Raw genomic sequence first — 15,233 nt, 5'->3', positions numbered from 1 at the left:
AGACGATCTGATTGCGTTCGTACAGCAGAATTCCTCGCAAATCTGCAGGAACAGGTGTTGAAGAACCCTGGCATTGGAATTCGGGCTTTGTTCGTGGAGTTGCTAACTGTAGTCAAGCCCTGGATAACAAGGGTAACCAATGGTAGGCCGTATGTATGGCAGCAGGATTCGTCCCCTTGCCACACCTCTGGGAAAAGTCAAAAATGGTTGTCTGAAAATTTCTACGACTTCACCAGTCCAAATGTTTGGCCTCCAAACTCCCCAGACCTTAACCCCATGGATTATTTTGTATGGGGGCGCAGTTGAAAAAGACACCAATCGCACTTCCAGTAATACAAAAGCCCAGTTAATGGATAAAATTAAAACAGTTTTTGCGGCCCTTCCCAGGGAGACTGTAGCATCAGCTTGTTCGAGGTTCCGAAGCAGAATTGAAGCTGTGATCGATGCTAATGGTGGTTATTTTGAGTAAATCTTGTTGATAGTATTGTAATTAACTCTGCCTGTAATGTTTTTTTGTCAATTCATTAAATTTAATAGATACAAAGAAGATTTTCTTTTTCCTTACGAAACTGTCAAATTTATCCCGAACACCCTGTACCTCATCAATCCACCTATATTTTGGTCTTCTTCTGGGTCGTTTTCCTGCCAACCTGGCAGAGAACACTTGTTTTGCTAATCTTTCCTCTCCCATTCTATTTAAGTGACCATACCACCTGAGATTAGCTCTGCTAACGCATTCATGGATGCTGACAAGGTCAAGTTCTTTCCTAACTTCCTCGTTTTTAATATGATATTTCCATTGATGCCATCTGTTCACGCCTCTAATCTTTCTCAGGCCTCTCATATCTCTAGTCTTTGGTCAAGTGTTTTACTTCTGACCCAGCTCTCAGATCCATAAGTTAAAACTGGTTTGAACACTGTCTCGTATATAGCTAATTTAGTGTTCTGACTAATTTCTCTCTTATTCCATATGAATTTATTCAATTGACTTCCCACCATACCAGCTTTGCTGATTCTGTTGTCTATTTCTATATTGAATTTACCATCTTCACTAAAAATCATGCCTAAGTAGCTGAAATGTTTTACTTGTTCCACAGGTTCTCCATTCACAACACAGTCGACGTTTTCAATGATTCTGCCTATTTTCATTGTCTTTGTCTTTTTATTGCTGACCTTCATACCATATCTATTACAACAGTAATTCAATTTAGTCAGAGAATCTTGCAGACTTGTAGAGGATTTATTTAGAAGTATAACATCATCTGCATAAAGCAAAGAGCTGACATTAACATCTCCAATTTTGATATCATGTTTAATACCACTTTCCTTCATAATGTGATCCATATAGATAATGAATAACAGAGGGGATAATGTACATCCTTGTCTCACACCAGATTTAACATTAAACCATCTTCCTGTACTTGCTTCAATTCTGACTGCTGACTTACAACTCGAATAAAGACTAAGTATTGCTTGATATAATGCCCCATTGACACCATATAACTGTAGTGTATTGAATTGCTTCTCTCTTGGCACCTTGTCATATGCCTTATCCAAATAGACAAAACTTAAATACAGATCTTTGTTATATTCCCATGCTTTCTTGACAATTTGTCGTGAAGTGAAGATCTGATCCTGACAGCCTCTCTTTTGCCTGAATCCAGCTTGTTCTTCACCCAGCTTTCTTCCACAATTCTTCTCAATCGTTTCTCAAGTATACTTGCATAGATCTTGCCAGGAATACTTAGTAGGGAAATACCTCTGTAATTCTCACATTCAGTTTTATTTCCCTCTTTATATATGGATACTATGAGAGCTCTACTCCAATCATCGGGAATTCGTCCCTCTGTCCAGGTTTTCTGAACTATGCAGTACAGCAACTGTTAGACTTTTATACCACCATACTTCTGCATTTCTGGTTGAATATCATCTACTCCTGCTGCCTTTCCACATTTTAAGCCTTTAATGGCTTTTTCTATTTCAAGTATGGATATGTATTCGTGACTGCATGCCTGGTCAGTGTTTTTTACCACTGTGCTGTCATCACTGCTTGTTTCATTTAGCAGTTTTTCAAAGTAATTACTCCATGCTTCAAGGATATCTTTTTCTCCCGTTTTCATGTCACTTTTATCATCTCTAACTCCTTTTACAGCACTCTTTCCTCCATTCCGAAGCTTCTTTAACGACCTCCAGAATATTTTGCCACCTTCTTGATATTTATTTTCTATATTCTTGCCAAAATCCTCCTATGAGTTTTGTTTAGCTAGTTTTACACAGTGTTTAGCATTCTTGCATTTATCTCTGTATTCTCCAAGAGCACAAGCTGACTTATTTGCCAGGAACTTTTGAAATGCTTTCTTCTTTTCCTTCACTGCCTGTTTAACTTCCTGTGTCCACCATGGAAATCTAATTTTTCTATCCTTGCAGACAACTTCACCACATGCCTCTCTAGCTGAATCAATCGGGGCTTTCTTCAAGGCTTGCCACTGAATCTCCAAGGTTTGATTCCTGTTCTCAAACTCTTTCATTTTTTCTTCAATAATCTTTGTGTATTTTAGTCTTCAGTTCACATCTGAGAGCTGCTCAACTTTTATTCGCTTTAAAACTTTCTTACATTTTATCCCTCAAGACTAAATAGTGATCACTTCCAATTTCAAATCTTCTGTACACTCTGGTGTCCTGCAGCAGGGAGAAAACATCACTATCAACAATAACATATTCAATGAGACCTTTCTTATTCTTTGCCTCTTCTCTCCATTTGAATTTGTGCACATTTTTATGTTCGAACATGGTGTTAGTAATAACCAGTCCATGTCCTGAGAAGAAATCCAACAGATATTTGCCATTATTATTAGCTTTGCTCTTTTCTCCAAATTTTCCCAAAATATTTTTGTATGTCTCACAATCATTTCCTACTCTGCTATTTAGATCCCCAACAAGGACCAACTTTTCGTTTTTCATTGTCTCAGTTGCTCTTTCTAAAGCATCAAAAAATTCCTCCACTTCTGCCTTAGTAGAACCTTCTATGGGACCATAGGCACAAATAAGTCTCATTGTCCAATTCCCCATTCTGATATTTGCCCACATCACTGTACTTGAGACTGCCTGCCATTCAAGAAGATTAGCCTCATATTTTGTGTTGAATACTATGGCTACTCCTTCTTTTCCTTGATTGCCATTGCCTGAATATAACATTTTGTATTTATTGCTCAGAAAGATCTCACCAATTTGACCCTTTTTTGTTTCAGTCACCCCTATTATGTCGATCTGGTACTTATCTAATTCCTCAGCTAGCTCCATATCTTTGCCATTCAGGCTTCTTATGTTGATAGTACCGATCTTTAACTCTGGTGATGTTGAGTTGGGGTGTGTTTTCAGATTTGTTCCAGTAGCTGACTTTTCGCTGTTCGCCCTGTTTCCCTGGCGAAAACAACGAGGACCTTGGGCGACGCCCCAGCCAGCGTGAAATGTTGTCATCTTGTACCATCATTTTGTATTTTGGTTTAACCAGTAAGAATACAATTTGGTCGGCTAAATCCTAAATTGCCAGCCCATCCTCGTTCGTTCAGTATCCAAGTAGATTCCCAATAGGGTGCACCACGAGAAGCTGAGGATTGGACATTAGGTCAGAAGCCCTGGTCGGTTCTCCGCATTCCTTTAAAGGCTATGTGGAGGTCTCCTCTCAGTTATACAGCTTTGACCCTTAAGCACCCCTTTTTTAAACATTTCTAGTTTAATTTTATTTTCAGCCCAATAGTTTTAACCTGTTAACATGTAGCTGTATACACAGTCTTAATTTTACAGTTAATTGCAATTAACTGGTAAGGGATGTTTCATGGATATTATTATTGATAAATTTGGAATGGCAGTTAATGTGTACTATGGATATTTATGAAAAATATGGATTTGATGAGATAAGACATCTAGCCATTGTGAAGCGGATATAGCATTTCAAAAAGAGTAGCTGATAGAACCATGATTGTTATATATTATAGAATCATGAGGTTTCAAGGAAAACTAAGATAGTGATCATAGAGCATATAATGACCTGTGGACTGTGAATGTTGGAGAAGGTCCAACTCTCTAACAGTCAGATGGATTACTGCAGGTGAAGTATGAGAGCCACTCATATGGATTGGCCAAGGAATGCATGTATTCGAACAGATGTCTTGGCGAGGATAGTCATGTGCCTTGAAATGATATTCACACCATTGAGAATTATGAATTAGTTACCCTCTGAAAAAATTAGCACCATGAGCTAGAGAAGAGATTTGGTCGTTGTGAGAACTCTGGAGAAAAAAGTCTTATAGAATGAGGATTGGGAAAATTGTTGAGAATGGGAATCCAGAGCTGGCTGTTGCTGACAAGTGGAAATGCTGGCAAAAAGAAGGAGAAGAAAATGATAATATTATTTTTGTTGTATATATAGAAAAATGTAATAAAATGATGAGAGTGAATGCAAGAAAAACTTGTAAAGAAGCATAGAAATTATCCAATTCAAGATTGATAATTTAGGAATATGAATGATTACATGTTTTGGTTGTTGCCAGAATGTTTGCAAAATATATATATTACTCAACTTTTTTTGAGGGAGGGGTGTGCTCCAGTTTTACTCTCAAAGTATGGTCTTGACACCCTTAGTTAGATTTCAGCATTAGGTATAGTCAAAAATCCTGAAGGAACATATTTCTTTCAGAAAGATATCTAAATGATGTGAAGCAATTTTTGTACTTGTGAATACAATAAGATAAAGATTCAATTTTGTTTTGAAGTAAGAGACAAACCTGAATTAAAAGCTTTGTATGACATTCATATAAAATCAAAATTGCAACTGTAGAGAGGGAGACGTGAATATTTCCTAATAGACATCATCAAATGATTCCTGGAAGAATAGTTATGCTATGCAAGAAGTTACACAGTACATTGCAGCAATGAGCCACACATCTAATATTATGATGCTATTTTCAGCATCTGGTTTGAGTTTGTTTGATGTATAACATGGGTATGGTTATTAATTTTGAATTCTCTGTTAATCCTTTTTTTTTTTTTTTTTATGTACTTAATCTGAAGATATACACGAAAAAACACAACTAATAGTTATTAAATATTTTTCTTTCTGATGTGTTATACATGGTTCTTGCCTGATAAATAAATAAAAAAAAATGTATTTTTAGAAAAAACTAAACTACAGAATAGAATTTACAAAAACATTACATTTACAGAGCATGAAATTCTAATTAGCTTGAGTATAGTAAAAGGCATTAATTACATAACACTTATTTGCATATATAAATTTACTGTTTGTATTCTATTTTGGTATATTGTCAACACTGATTACTGCTAAATAACAAAATTACTTGATAACCACAGTGATAAACTTTAATGAAATTAAAGTTTATTACCATGGTTATCACGTAATTTTGTTATTTATAGTTATGCCACAGGTATCTTTAAAGATAAGACTAATAACTGTTTCTTTTATCATGAATAAAGTGTCACAAGAAGGTCACCTATGGAGATCTTAGGTTCTGCAATTAACCCTTAAAAAAATGTTAAGTTAACAGCTTATAGTTTTAGGTTAAAATAACAGAATGAGACCTTAACTGGTCTCATTCTCTTATTTTCAAAATCTATCAGTTTTCATCTGGAATTGCACATATATATGTTAACTAGATTTTTTGTTTTCATAAGCTGCCATATAAAATTATTTTGTACTGTTTAGTGTTGAAAAATATTGCTTAAAATATGATTACAAACCTACTAAAAATATAAATTGTTTCCAACAATTATCTGTTTAGTATAGGCCCGTAAAATATCAATCAAGTGCATTTCATTTCTAAATCCAGTTTTTCAGAAAGTGGATTCATGAATTTATATAATTAGGCTGAAAAATTCAATAGTAATATAAATATTATCATTGGTGATTGAGGTATTATTAGAATAAGTGTTAGCTTCATGACAAATTTGGGCATGTTTCAAAAAGAAAAAAAAATTGGGGTTATTTTAGTAATATTAAACTATCTTATTTAATCAGAATTAGCATGTACTAAAAATTTATCTGCTGCATTAGAGAGCTTTGAATTATTACTCAATTTTATTAGTACTAATATAATAGTAGTTAATATAATTTTTTTTCTTCTTTTTTTTTTTTTTTGTTTTTTGCAATTAAGAACACTAATGCAAGCTCTTTTAGTATGGCTTGATATGTATCCTGAAGATTTTTGTGAACCACCTCAATATTTAAGCCTGCATCAGTTATTAGACTTTGCACATAAACACGTTCCTGGTTCTGTTTTGGAATTGCGAGTGCATCACCGAATAGAAAAATTTAAGAGAGAAGGAGAATCAAAAGGCAAGTTTACATAATAGAAGCTTGTGATATGTATGCTTTGTTTAAAATATCATTGTTTATTATTATTATTGTGTGTTGCACTGTTGTCTTGGTAATTTGCATGTTATTTTTATTTTATGAAGAACAGAACATTTTAATTGCTCTCAACAATAAATTAATCCATTGTAATTTTTACTTCCTGTGTATATAGTAGCTATTAACCAAAATTTTGTTTAATTTTTGTTTGATTTCAGATTTCATACATAAAACAGTTTGTTTTGGTCAATATAAGATGAGGATGGCTTTACAATCAGTTGTATGACTGAGTGATATGACCAAAGACCTCAAAGGAGTCTACCCGAATGCATCACGTGTTAGACGCTGTCTTGAACGACATATAACAGCAAATTACTATTGAGGTACTACACCTTTTCATCAAAAACAAGCAGCTAAGCAAACATCAGCATTTCGCATATGATTGGCTAAATTGCATAGCGTGCTGAATCCTGTTCCCTGTTATATCATGCAGACAGAAGGACAAGATAGAAAATTGCATAGCGTGCTGAATCCTGTTCCCTGTTATATCATGCAGACAGAAGGACAAGATAATTAATGGCGACAACACAGCAATAAATCCTGCATGTTTGATCACAGTTTTGCAAGGCATTAGTGTTACTGGAGTGATGGTGTAGTAGTTATAGGTAATCCAAGGCAGCGGGCCAGGTTGTGGCCTGCAAAGAGATTTTTAAAGAGAGATTCAGTTATTTTGATTTTTTTGGGGGGGGGAATTGGCAGAAAGGATTTTATTTGTGTATATGTGCATTAATAGTATGTCATTACAACAGAAGCTTTTTTAATATAAAATTTAAATATCCTTATACTCATCACACTAAGCTAGAGAAGCTTGTGTGATGAAGTAACATGATCACACAATGTTGATGTGTAATGATGTTATAATCATCACACATCAACCTTGTATGGTGATTGCAACATAATAAATAGACATAATTTGCATTGCTGAGACAAAGATAAAAACAGGTGAGCTTACTAAATAATAAGCATAGGATGTCATATTCAGGTTAGAATGATCAAGGGAAGGAAGGAGCAGCAATAGTTGAAGCAGCATTCAACACCAAACATGAAGATGAACTTCTTGATTAGAAAGCAGTTTCAAGTAGTTATGCGGGCAGACTTCAAAATTAAGAAATGGACAATGAAGCTTATTTGTGCCTCACCGAAGGTTCATTTAAGGAAGATGTGGAGGAATTTTTAGAGTCATTAGAGCAATTGACATAAAGAAATTGGAAAAAGTGGTCCTTGTTGGAATTCTAAAGAGCAGAATAGGAAATGAAATCCACCAGGCATATAGGAATGTTTTGGGAAAATTTGGAGAAAAGAGCAAAGCTAATAACAATGGTAAGTATCTGTTTGATTTCTGCTCAGTATATGGACTAGTCATTACTAGCACAGTGTTCCAACATAAAAATGTACACAAGTTCACATGGAGAGAGAGATGCAAGAAATAAGAAAAGCCTCATTACCTATGTCATTGTTGATAGTGTTATCTTTATGCTGCTTTAAAATACAAGAGGATTTGAAATTGGAAGTGACCAACACTTAGTGCTAAAATGAATGAATATCACATTGAAAAGAACAGTTTGCAAGAAAGTTAAAACTTTCTTGCAACTATACAAACATTATTGAAGAACAATGAAACATTTGAAAACAAGAATCTAACCTTGGTGTCTCAATGGCAACCTATGAAGACAACATTGATTGATTCAGCTAGAGGGTATGTGGTAAAGTTTTCTGCAAGGATAGAAAAATAAGAACATCATGATGGACACAAGATGTTATAGAAGTAATCTTGACAAGAAGAAAACATACTGAAAGTTCCTAGCAAATAAGTCAGCAGACTAAAATGTAAGAGAGCTATGTGTAAAATTAGCTAAACAAAAATCATGGGAAGACATCAGGAAGGTGGAAAAATTTCTTATTCTAGCAAAGATTCTTAGAAATGGAGGAAAGAGTATTATAAAATGAATCAAAGATGATAATGGTGTCATGAGAACTGAAGAAGCATATATCCTAGAACAGCGCTTCCCAAACTTCTGGGCCACGGCTCTCTTGGGGGACATTAGTAATGAAATGAAATAATGAAAAAACAAATTTAAAATGTTTTAAGACCACTAAAATATGTAATATTTGCATTTGATTTTTGCAATATTCGCTGTGTATGTTTTGTATTGAATATAAAAACAATAAATGTTATAATAATATATGTCTGTATTACAAATTTTTTTTTCCGATGGGGACCTTGAAATATTTTAATTTTTCCAAAGGGGGCCTTTACATCCATAAATTTGGGAAGCACTGTTCTAGAATGAGCAAAGCAAAAAGTAATTACTTTGAAAGACTGTTAATAAAAAAAAAAAAAGCAGTGACAAAAACAGTATTAGGAAGAAAACACATCAAAAACCTGAAATGTGGAAAGTCAGCTGGATTAGATGATATTTGACCAGAAATGCTTAAATATGGAGGTATAAAAGTTTTGCAATGGCTACATAATTCAAATGGCTTGGTTAAAAGGGCAGATTCCAAATTATTAGAGTAGAGTTCTCATAATTCCCATCTATAAAAAGGGGAATAAAACTGAATGTGAGAATTACAGAGAAATTTCTCTATTAAGTGTTACAGGTAATATTTATGCAAGCATACTTGAAAAGAGGTCGACAAAAATTGTGGAAGAGAAATTTGAAGAACAAGAAGCTGAGTTCAGGCAAAACAGAGGTTGTCAAGATCAGATTTTTGCTTTACAACAGATAATTGAGAAATCATGAGAATATGACAAGGATCTGACAGATGGCAAATTAAAATGTAAGATAGTGATGCACTTTGGGATGAAAGGATTACATACTTTGTATCATATTGATGGTACTAGATTACAGGAGATTGATGAGGTTATGGATTTGTGAGTGATGGTAGATAGAGATTTGAAATTCAGAGCATATATTGTGCAAGAGTTGGCAAAATAGCTATGATTCAGCCACATGTTGACTGTTGTGAACAGATTTGGCCATCTGCATTTTTCGGAGACCAGGAGGTGGTGGAGAAGATTATGAGATGAGTGATGAAACTTGTGACAGGTCTGTTGAATGTTCCCTATGAGGATAGGTTGAGGTTGTGGGTTGCAGAGTTTAGCTGACAAGTAGAGGAGAGGGATATGATAACAATTTATAAAGTTACTAAAATTGATTCTCTAAAATTGATACAAAAGAAATTTTTTTATACATGGGGGGAGAAAGGAGAAAATAAAGGTTCACACTTTGAAGTTGTCTAAGAGTGTAGTAAATAAGATGTGTAAACTAGGTTCTTTAGAGTGTGGCGAATGAGTGGAATGGATTGGCAGAGGTGGTTGTGAGCCCCCCCAACAGTGAATTAATTTGAGATGATAGGTATTGTGTTAATGGATAGTGCAGGTGTTCTGTGATGAGTTTTTTGACTCCATGGAGAACCTGTATAAATAATTCAGAACCTATATAAGTTTTGTAGATCTGCTTTTTTTCAAAACACTACAGTTATGTGGTAAATGGAACATTTATATAGAGCAGTACGTAGTCTATATTTTAGTTGTAAGTTAGCAGTTAGAATTGAAGGAAAAATATGAAGATGGTTTGATGTAAAATTAGGGATAAGACAAGGATGCATAGTATTTTCACTCTTATTCATCATTTATATGGATCACATTATGAAAAAATGCCATCAAACCTGATATTAGAATTGGAGATGTTAAATCTTAGCCCTTTGCTTTATGCAGATGGTCATCATCTGCATAAACTCCCAACTCCTAAACACATCTAGTGCAAGTCTCCAGGATTCTCCAACTAAATTGAATAACAGCTGTAACAAAGACCAAAACTGTGAAAATAGACAGGAGCATAGAAAATTTCATCTGCTTTCTGAATGGAGTCTGTAGAACAAGTAAAATACTTCAGCTATTTAGGCACAGTTTTTAGTGAAGATGGCAAGTTAAGTCTGGAAATGGACGACAGAATGAGCAAAGCTGGTATGGTGGAAGCCAGTTGAATAAATTTATATGGAATAAGAGAGAAATTGAACAAAACACCAAACTAGCAGTATATATAGAAGACAATGTTCAAACAAGTTTTTAGTTTATTGATATGAGAGTTAGGTTAGAAATAAAATATTTGACTAAAGATCATTGTTATGAGAAAAATTAGGGTAGGGAACAGATGGCATCAATGGCAGAATCATATTAAAAATGAAGATATTAACCAGAACTTGACATTGTTAGCTTCAAGAATGTGTGAGCAGAGCTAATCAACATTAGTGTGGCCACTTAGAATGGGTGAGGAAAGGTTTGCCATGCAGGTGTTTGATGCCAAGATGGTAGAAAAGAGACCTAGCAAAGGATCGTCTAGGTGGATTTATTCAGTCAGAAGTGCCTTAGAAGAGTGAAATGTTAGGTACAGTAATGTTGAAGTGCTGACAAGTAACAGACTAATTTGGAAGAAAATGTTTGTTACATGACTAAAGTAGAGGGTACTTAAAGGTCAAAGCTATATAACTGAGAGAAGACCTCCACATAGCTTTTAAAGGAATGCGGAGAACTGACCAGGGCTTCTGACTTAATGTCCAATCCACAAATTCTCGTGGTGCACCCTGTTAGGTATCATCTCTCTCTCTCTCTCTCTGCATACTGAATGGACGAGGATGGGCTGGCAATTTGGGATTTAGCCGATCAAATTGTATTCTTATTGGCTTAAACCAAAATTTCAAATGATGGTACAACATGACAGAATTTCATGTTGACTGGGACGTTGCCCGGTTAAACAAGGCCCCTGTTGTTTTCGCCAGAGAACCAGAGCAAACAGCGAAAAGTCAGTTACTGAAACAAATAATAAAACCCACCCCAACTCAACATCACCAGAGTTCAAGATCAGTACTATCAACATAAGAAGCCTGAATAAAAAAATGGAGCTAACTGAGGAATTGGATAAGTAGTAGAGCGACATAATAGGTGTGACTGAAACAAAAAAGGCAAAAACTGGTGAGATCTTTTTGAGCAATGAATACAAAATGTTATATTCAGGCAATGACAATCAAGGAAAAGGAGTAGCCATAGTATTCAACACAAAATATGAGGCTAATCTTCTTGAATGGCAGGCAGTCTCAAGTAGAGTGATGTGAGCTAATATCAGAATGGAGAATTGGACAATGAGACTTATTTGTGCCTATGGTCCCACAGAAGGTCTACTAAGGTAGAAGTGGAGGAATTTTTTGATGCTTTAGAAAAAGCAACTGACACAATGAAAAAGGAAAAGTTGGTCCTTGTTGGGGATCTAAATAGCAGAGTACAGAAATTATTGTCAGACATGCAAAAATATTTTGGGGAAATTTGGAGAAAAGATCAAAGCCAATAATAATGGCAAATATCTGTTGGATTTCTGCTCAGGACATGGACTGGTTATTACTAACACCATGTTCCAACATAAAAATGTGCACAAATTCACATGGAGAGAAGAAGCAAGGAATAAGAAAAGTCACAGTGACTATGTTATTGTTGATAGTGATGTTTTCTCCCTGGTGCAGAACACCAGAGAGTACAGAGGATTTGAAATTGGCAGGGATCACTATTTAGTCTTGAGCAGGATAAAAGTGAATTTCATATTGAAAAGAATAACATGTAAGAAAGTTTTAAAGCGAATAAAAGTTGAGCAGCTCTCAGATGTGAACTGTAGACTAAAATACACAAATATTATAGAAGAAAAAATGAAAGAGTTTGAAAACAGGAACCAAACCTTGGAGATTCAGTGGCAAACCCTGAAGAAAACACTGATTGATTCAGCCATAGAGGCATGTGGTGAGGTTGTCTGCAGGGATAGAAAATCAGAACTCTATGGTGGACATAGGAAGTTAAAGAGGCAGTGAAAGAAAAGAAGAAAATATATCAAAAGTTCCTGGCAAATAAGTCAGCTTATGCTCTTAGAGAATAATACAGAGACAAATGTAGGAATGCTAAACATTGTGTAAAACTAGCTAAACAAAAGTCATGGGAAGACTGGTAAGAACATTGAAATAAATATCAAGAAGTGGCAAGATATTCTGGAGGTTGTTGAAGAAACTCAGAAATGGAAGAAAAAGTGCTGTAAAAGGAATTAGAGATGATAAAGATGATATGGAAACGGGAGAAAAAGATATCCTTGAAGTATAGAGTAATAATTCAAAAAATTGCTAAATGAAACAAGCAGTGAAAAAAAAACAGAGCAGGCATGCAGTCAGGAATACATATTCATACTTGAAGTAGAAAAATTCATCAAAAGCTTGAAATGTAGAAATGCAGCAGGAGAAGATGATATTCGACCAGAAATGCTCAAGTATGGAGTTATAAAAGTCATACAGTGACTACACTGCATAGTTCAGAGGGCCTGGACAGAGAGACGAATTCCAGATGATTGGAGTAGAGCTCTCATAGTACCCATATATAAAAAAGAAAATAAAACTGAATGTGAGAATTGCAGAGGTATTTGGTTACTGAGTGTTCTTTGTAATACATTTGCAAATATACTTGAAACGGATTGTGGAAGAGAAGTAAAAGTTATCAGAATCAGATTTTCACTTTACAACAAATAGTTGAGAAATCATTTTGTAGATCTGGAAAAAAGCATATGACAAGGTGCCAAGAGAGAAACTATTCAAAATGTTAGTTGTATGATCTCAATGGAGCATTATAACAAGCAATACTTATGCTTTATTTGAGTTGTAAGTCAGCAATTAGAATTGAAGGAAGTATAGGAAGATGGTTTAATGTTAAATCTGGTGTGCGACAAGGATGTACATTATCCCCTCTCTTATTCATTATCTATATGTCACATTATGAAGGAAAGTGGTATTAAACATGATATCAAAATTGGAGATGTTAATATCAGGTCTTTGCTTTATGCAGACGATGTTATACTTCTAAATAAATCTGCTACAAGTGTGCAAGTTTCTCTGACTAAATTGAATAACTGTTGTAACAGATATGGTATAAAGGTCAGCAATAACAAGTCAAAGACAATGAAAATAGGCAGAAGCATTGAAAATATCAACTGCATTGTGAATGGAAAACCTATAGAACAAGTAAAATATTTCAGCTACTTAGGCACGATTTTTAGTGAAGATGGTAAATTAAATATAGAAATAGACAACAGAATCAACAAAGCTGGTATGGTAGGAAGTCAACTGAATAAATTTATATGGAATAAGAGAGAAATAAGCCAAAACACTAAATTAGCTGTATACAAGACTGTGTGTTCAAACCAATTTTAACTTATGGATCTGAGCTAGTCAGAAGTATAACACTTGACCAGACTATAGACTGCAGATAAGAGAGTCCTGAGATAGATTAGAGACATGAAAATAAAGAGAAAATATTTTCTTCTAGATAGTAGATAAAGATAAAAAAGATTGTATGTATGTTCTGGCAAAATTCAAACATTTGTTTAGAAGTTGTTTCAGCAGAGATGTTTTTTTTTTAAATGAAAGGTGTGTGAAAATACTCACCCAGCAAGGATGCTATTTTTTTAATTTCCTGAGACAACTTGAGCTTAGCATTGAAAAGATTAACGAATGCCAACGATATTGAGATAGCAGAAGGAATACTTGAATTACTCAAATCATGTGGTCAGTGTAATCCATGTGGCAATAATGCAAAAAAAAAAAATAAAATAAACAAATAAATAAAATAAAATAAATAAATAAAATAGAGTAAATAATGAAATGAATAAAAAACAACGAAGGAAAGTGGTATTAAACCTGATATCAAAATTGGAGATGTTAATGTCAGCTCTTTGCTTTATGCAGATGATGTTATACTTCTAAATAAATCTGCTACAAGTCTGCAAGATTCTCTGACTAAATTGAATAGCTCGTGTAATAGATATGGTATGAAGGTCAGCAATAAAAAGACAAAGACAATGAAAATGGGCAGAATCATTGAAAATCTCAACTGTGTTGTGAATGGAGAACCTGTGGAACAAGTAAAACATTTCAGCTACTTAGGCACGATTTTTACTGAAGATGGTAAATTAAATATAGAAATAGACAACAGAATCAGCAAAGCTGGTATGGTGGGAAGTCAATTGAATAAATTCATATGGAATAAGAGAGAAATTAGTCGGAACATTAAATTAGCTGTATACAAGACAGTGTTCAACCAGTTTTAACTTATGGATCTGAGAGCTGGGTCAGAAGTAAAACACTTTACCAAAGACTAGAGACCGCAGATATGAGAGTCCTGAGAAAGATTAGAGGCGTGAACAGATGGCATCAATGGCAATATCATTTTAAAAATGAGGATATTAGGAAAGAACTTGACATTGTCAGCATCCAGGAATGCGTTAGCAGAGCTAATCTCAGGTGGTATGGTCACTTAAATAGAATGGGAGAGGAAAGATTAGCAAAACAAGTGTTCTCTGCCAGGTTGGCAGGAAAACGACCCAGAGGAAGACCAAAATATAGGTGGATTGATACGGTACAAAGTGCCTTAGATGATAGAAATATAAGATCTGATAATGTTGGTGTCTTGACAAGTAACAGACTGATTTGGAGGAAAATTGTAGATAGGAAGTTAGTAATGATGTAATTTTTTCATGTAGTACTGTCATATCCTGTACACCCCTTGAGGGTACATGGCAGGAATTTGATGATGATGATAAAAAATAATATTATGGGTTGAGATCTTAATGGCAGAATAGGAATGAAAAAAATTAATGATATAGAAAAATTTGGAGAGGCAACAATAAACGAAAATGGAAAATCACTAATTGATTATATGATATATAATAATTTAAAAATAATGAATATCTTCTGTAAACAGAAAAATATTCATATGAGGGGG

The 15,233-nt window shown here is 34.5% G+C and overlaps 1 protein-coding gene across 1 annotated transcript in view; it reads left to right on the top strand.

Moving 5' to 3' along the window:
* Rgl (Ral guanine nucleotide dissociation stimulator-like) overlaps window positions 1-15,233 on the top strand; it is a 240,729-nt gene that overhangs the window by 42,417 nt on the left and 183,079 nt on the right. Inside the window, exon 5 of the mRNA XM_090395825.1 lies at window positions 6,171-6,352. Within this exon, the coding sequence (XP_090251951.1) occupies window positions 6,171-6,352 (182 nt within the window). The remainder of the gene's footprint in view (window positions 1-6,170; window positions 6,353-15,233) is intronic.

The sequence above is a fragment of the Typopeltis vanoorti genome, chromosome 1, assembly GCF_054136105.1.
Source record: "Typopeltis vanoorti isolate ZY-2024b chromosome 1, IOZ_Tvanoo_1.0, whole genome shotgun sequence".
NCBI lineage: Eukaryota > Metazoa > Arthropoda > Arachnida > Uropygi > Thelyphonidae > Typopeltis > Typopeltis vanoorti.
This window is presented reverse-complemented; position numbering and strand designations above follow the sequence as displayed.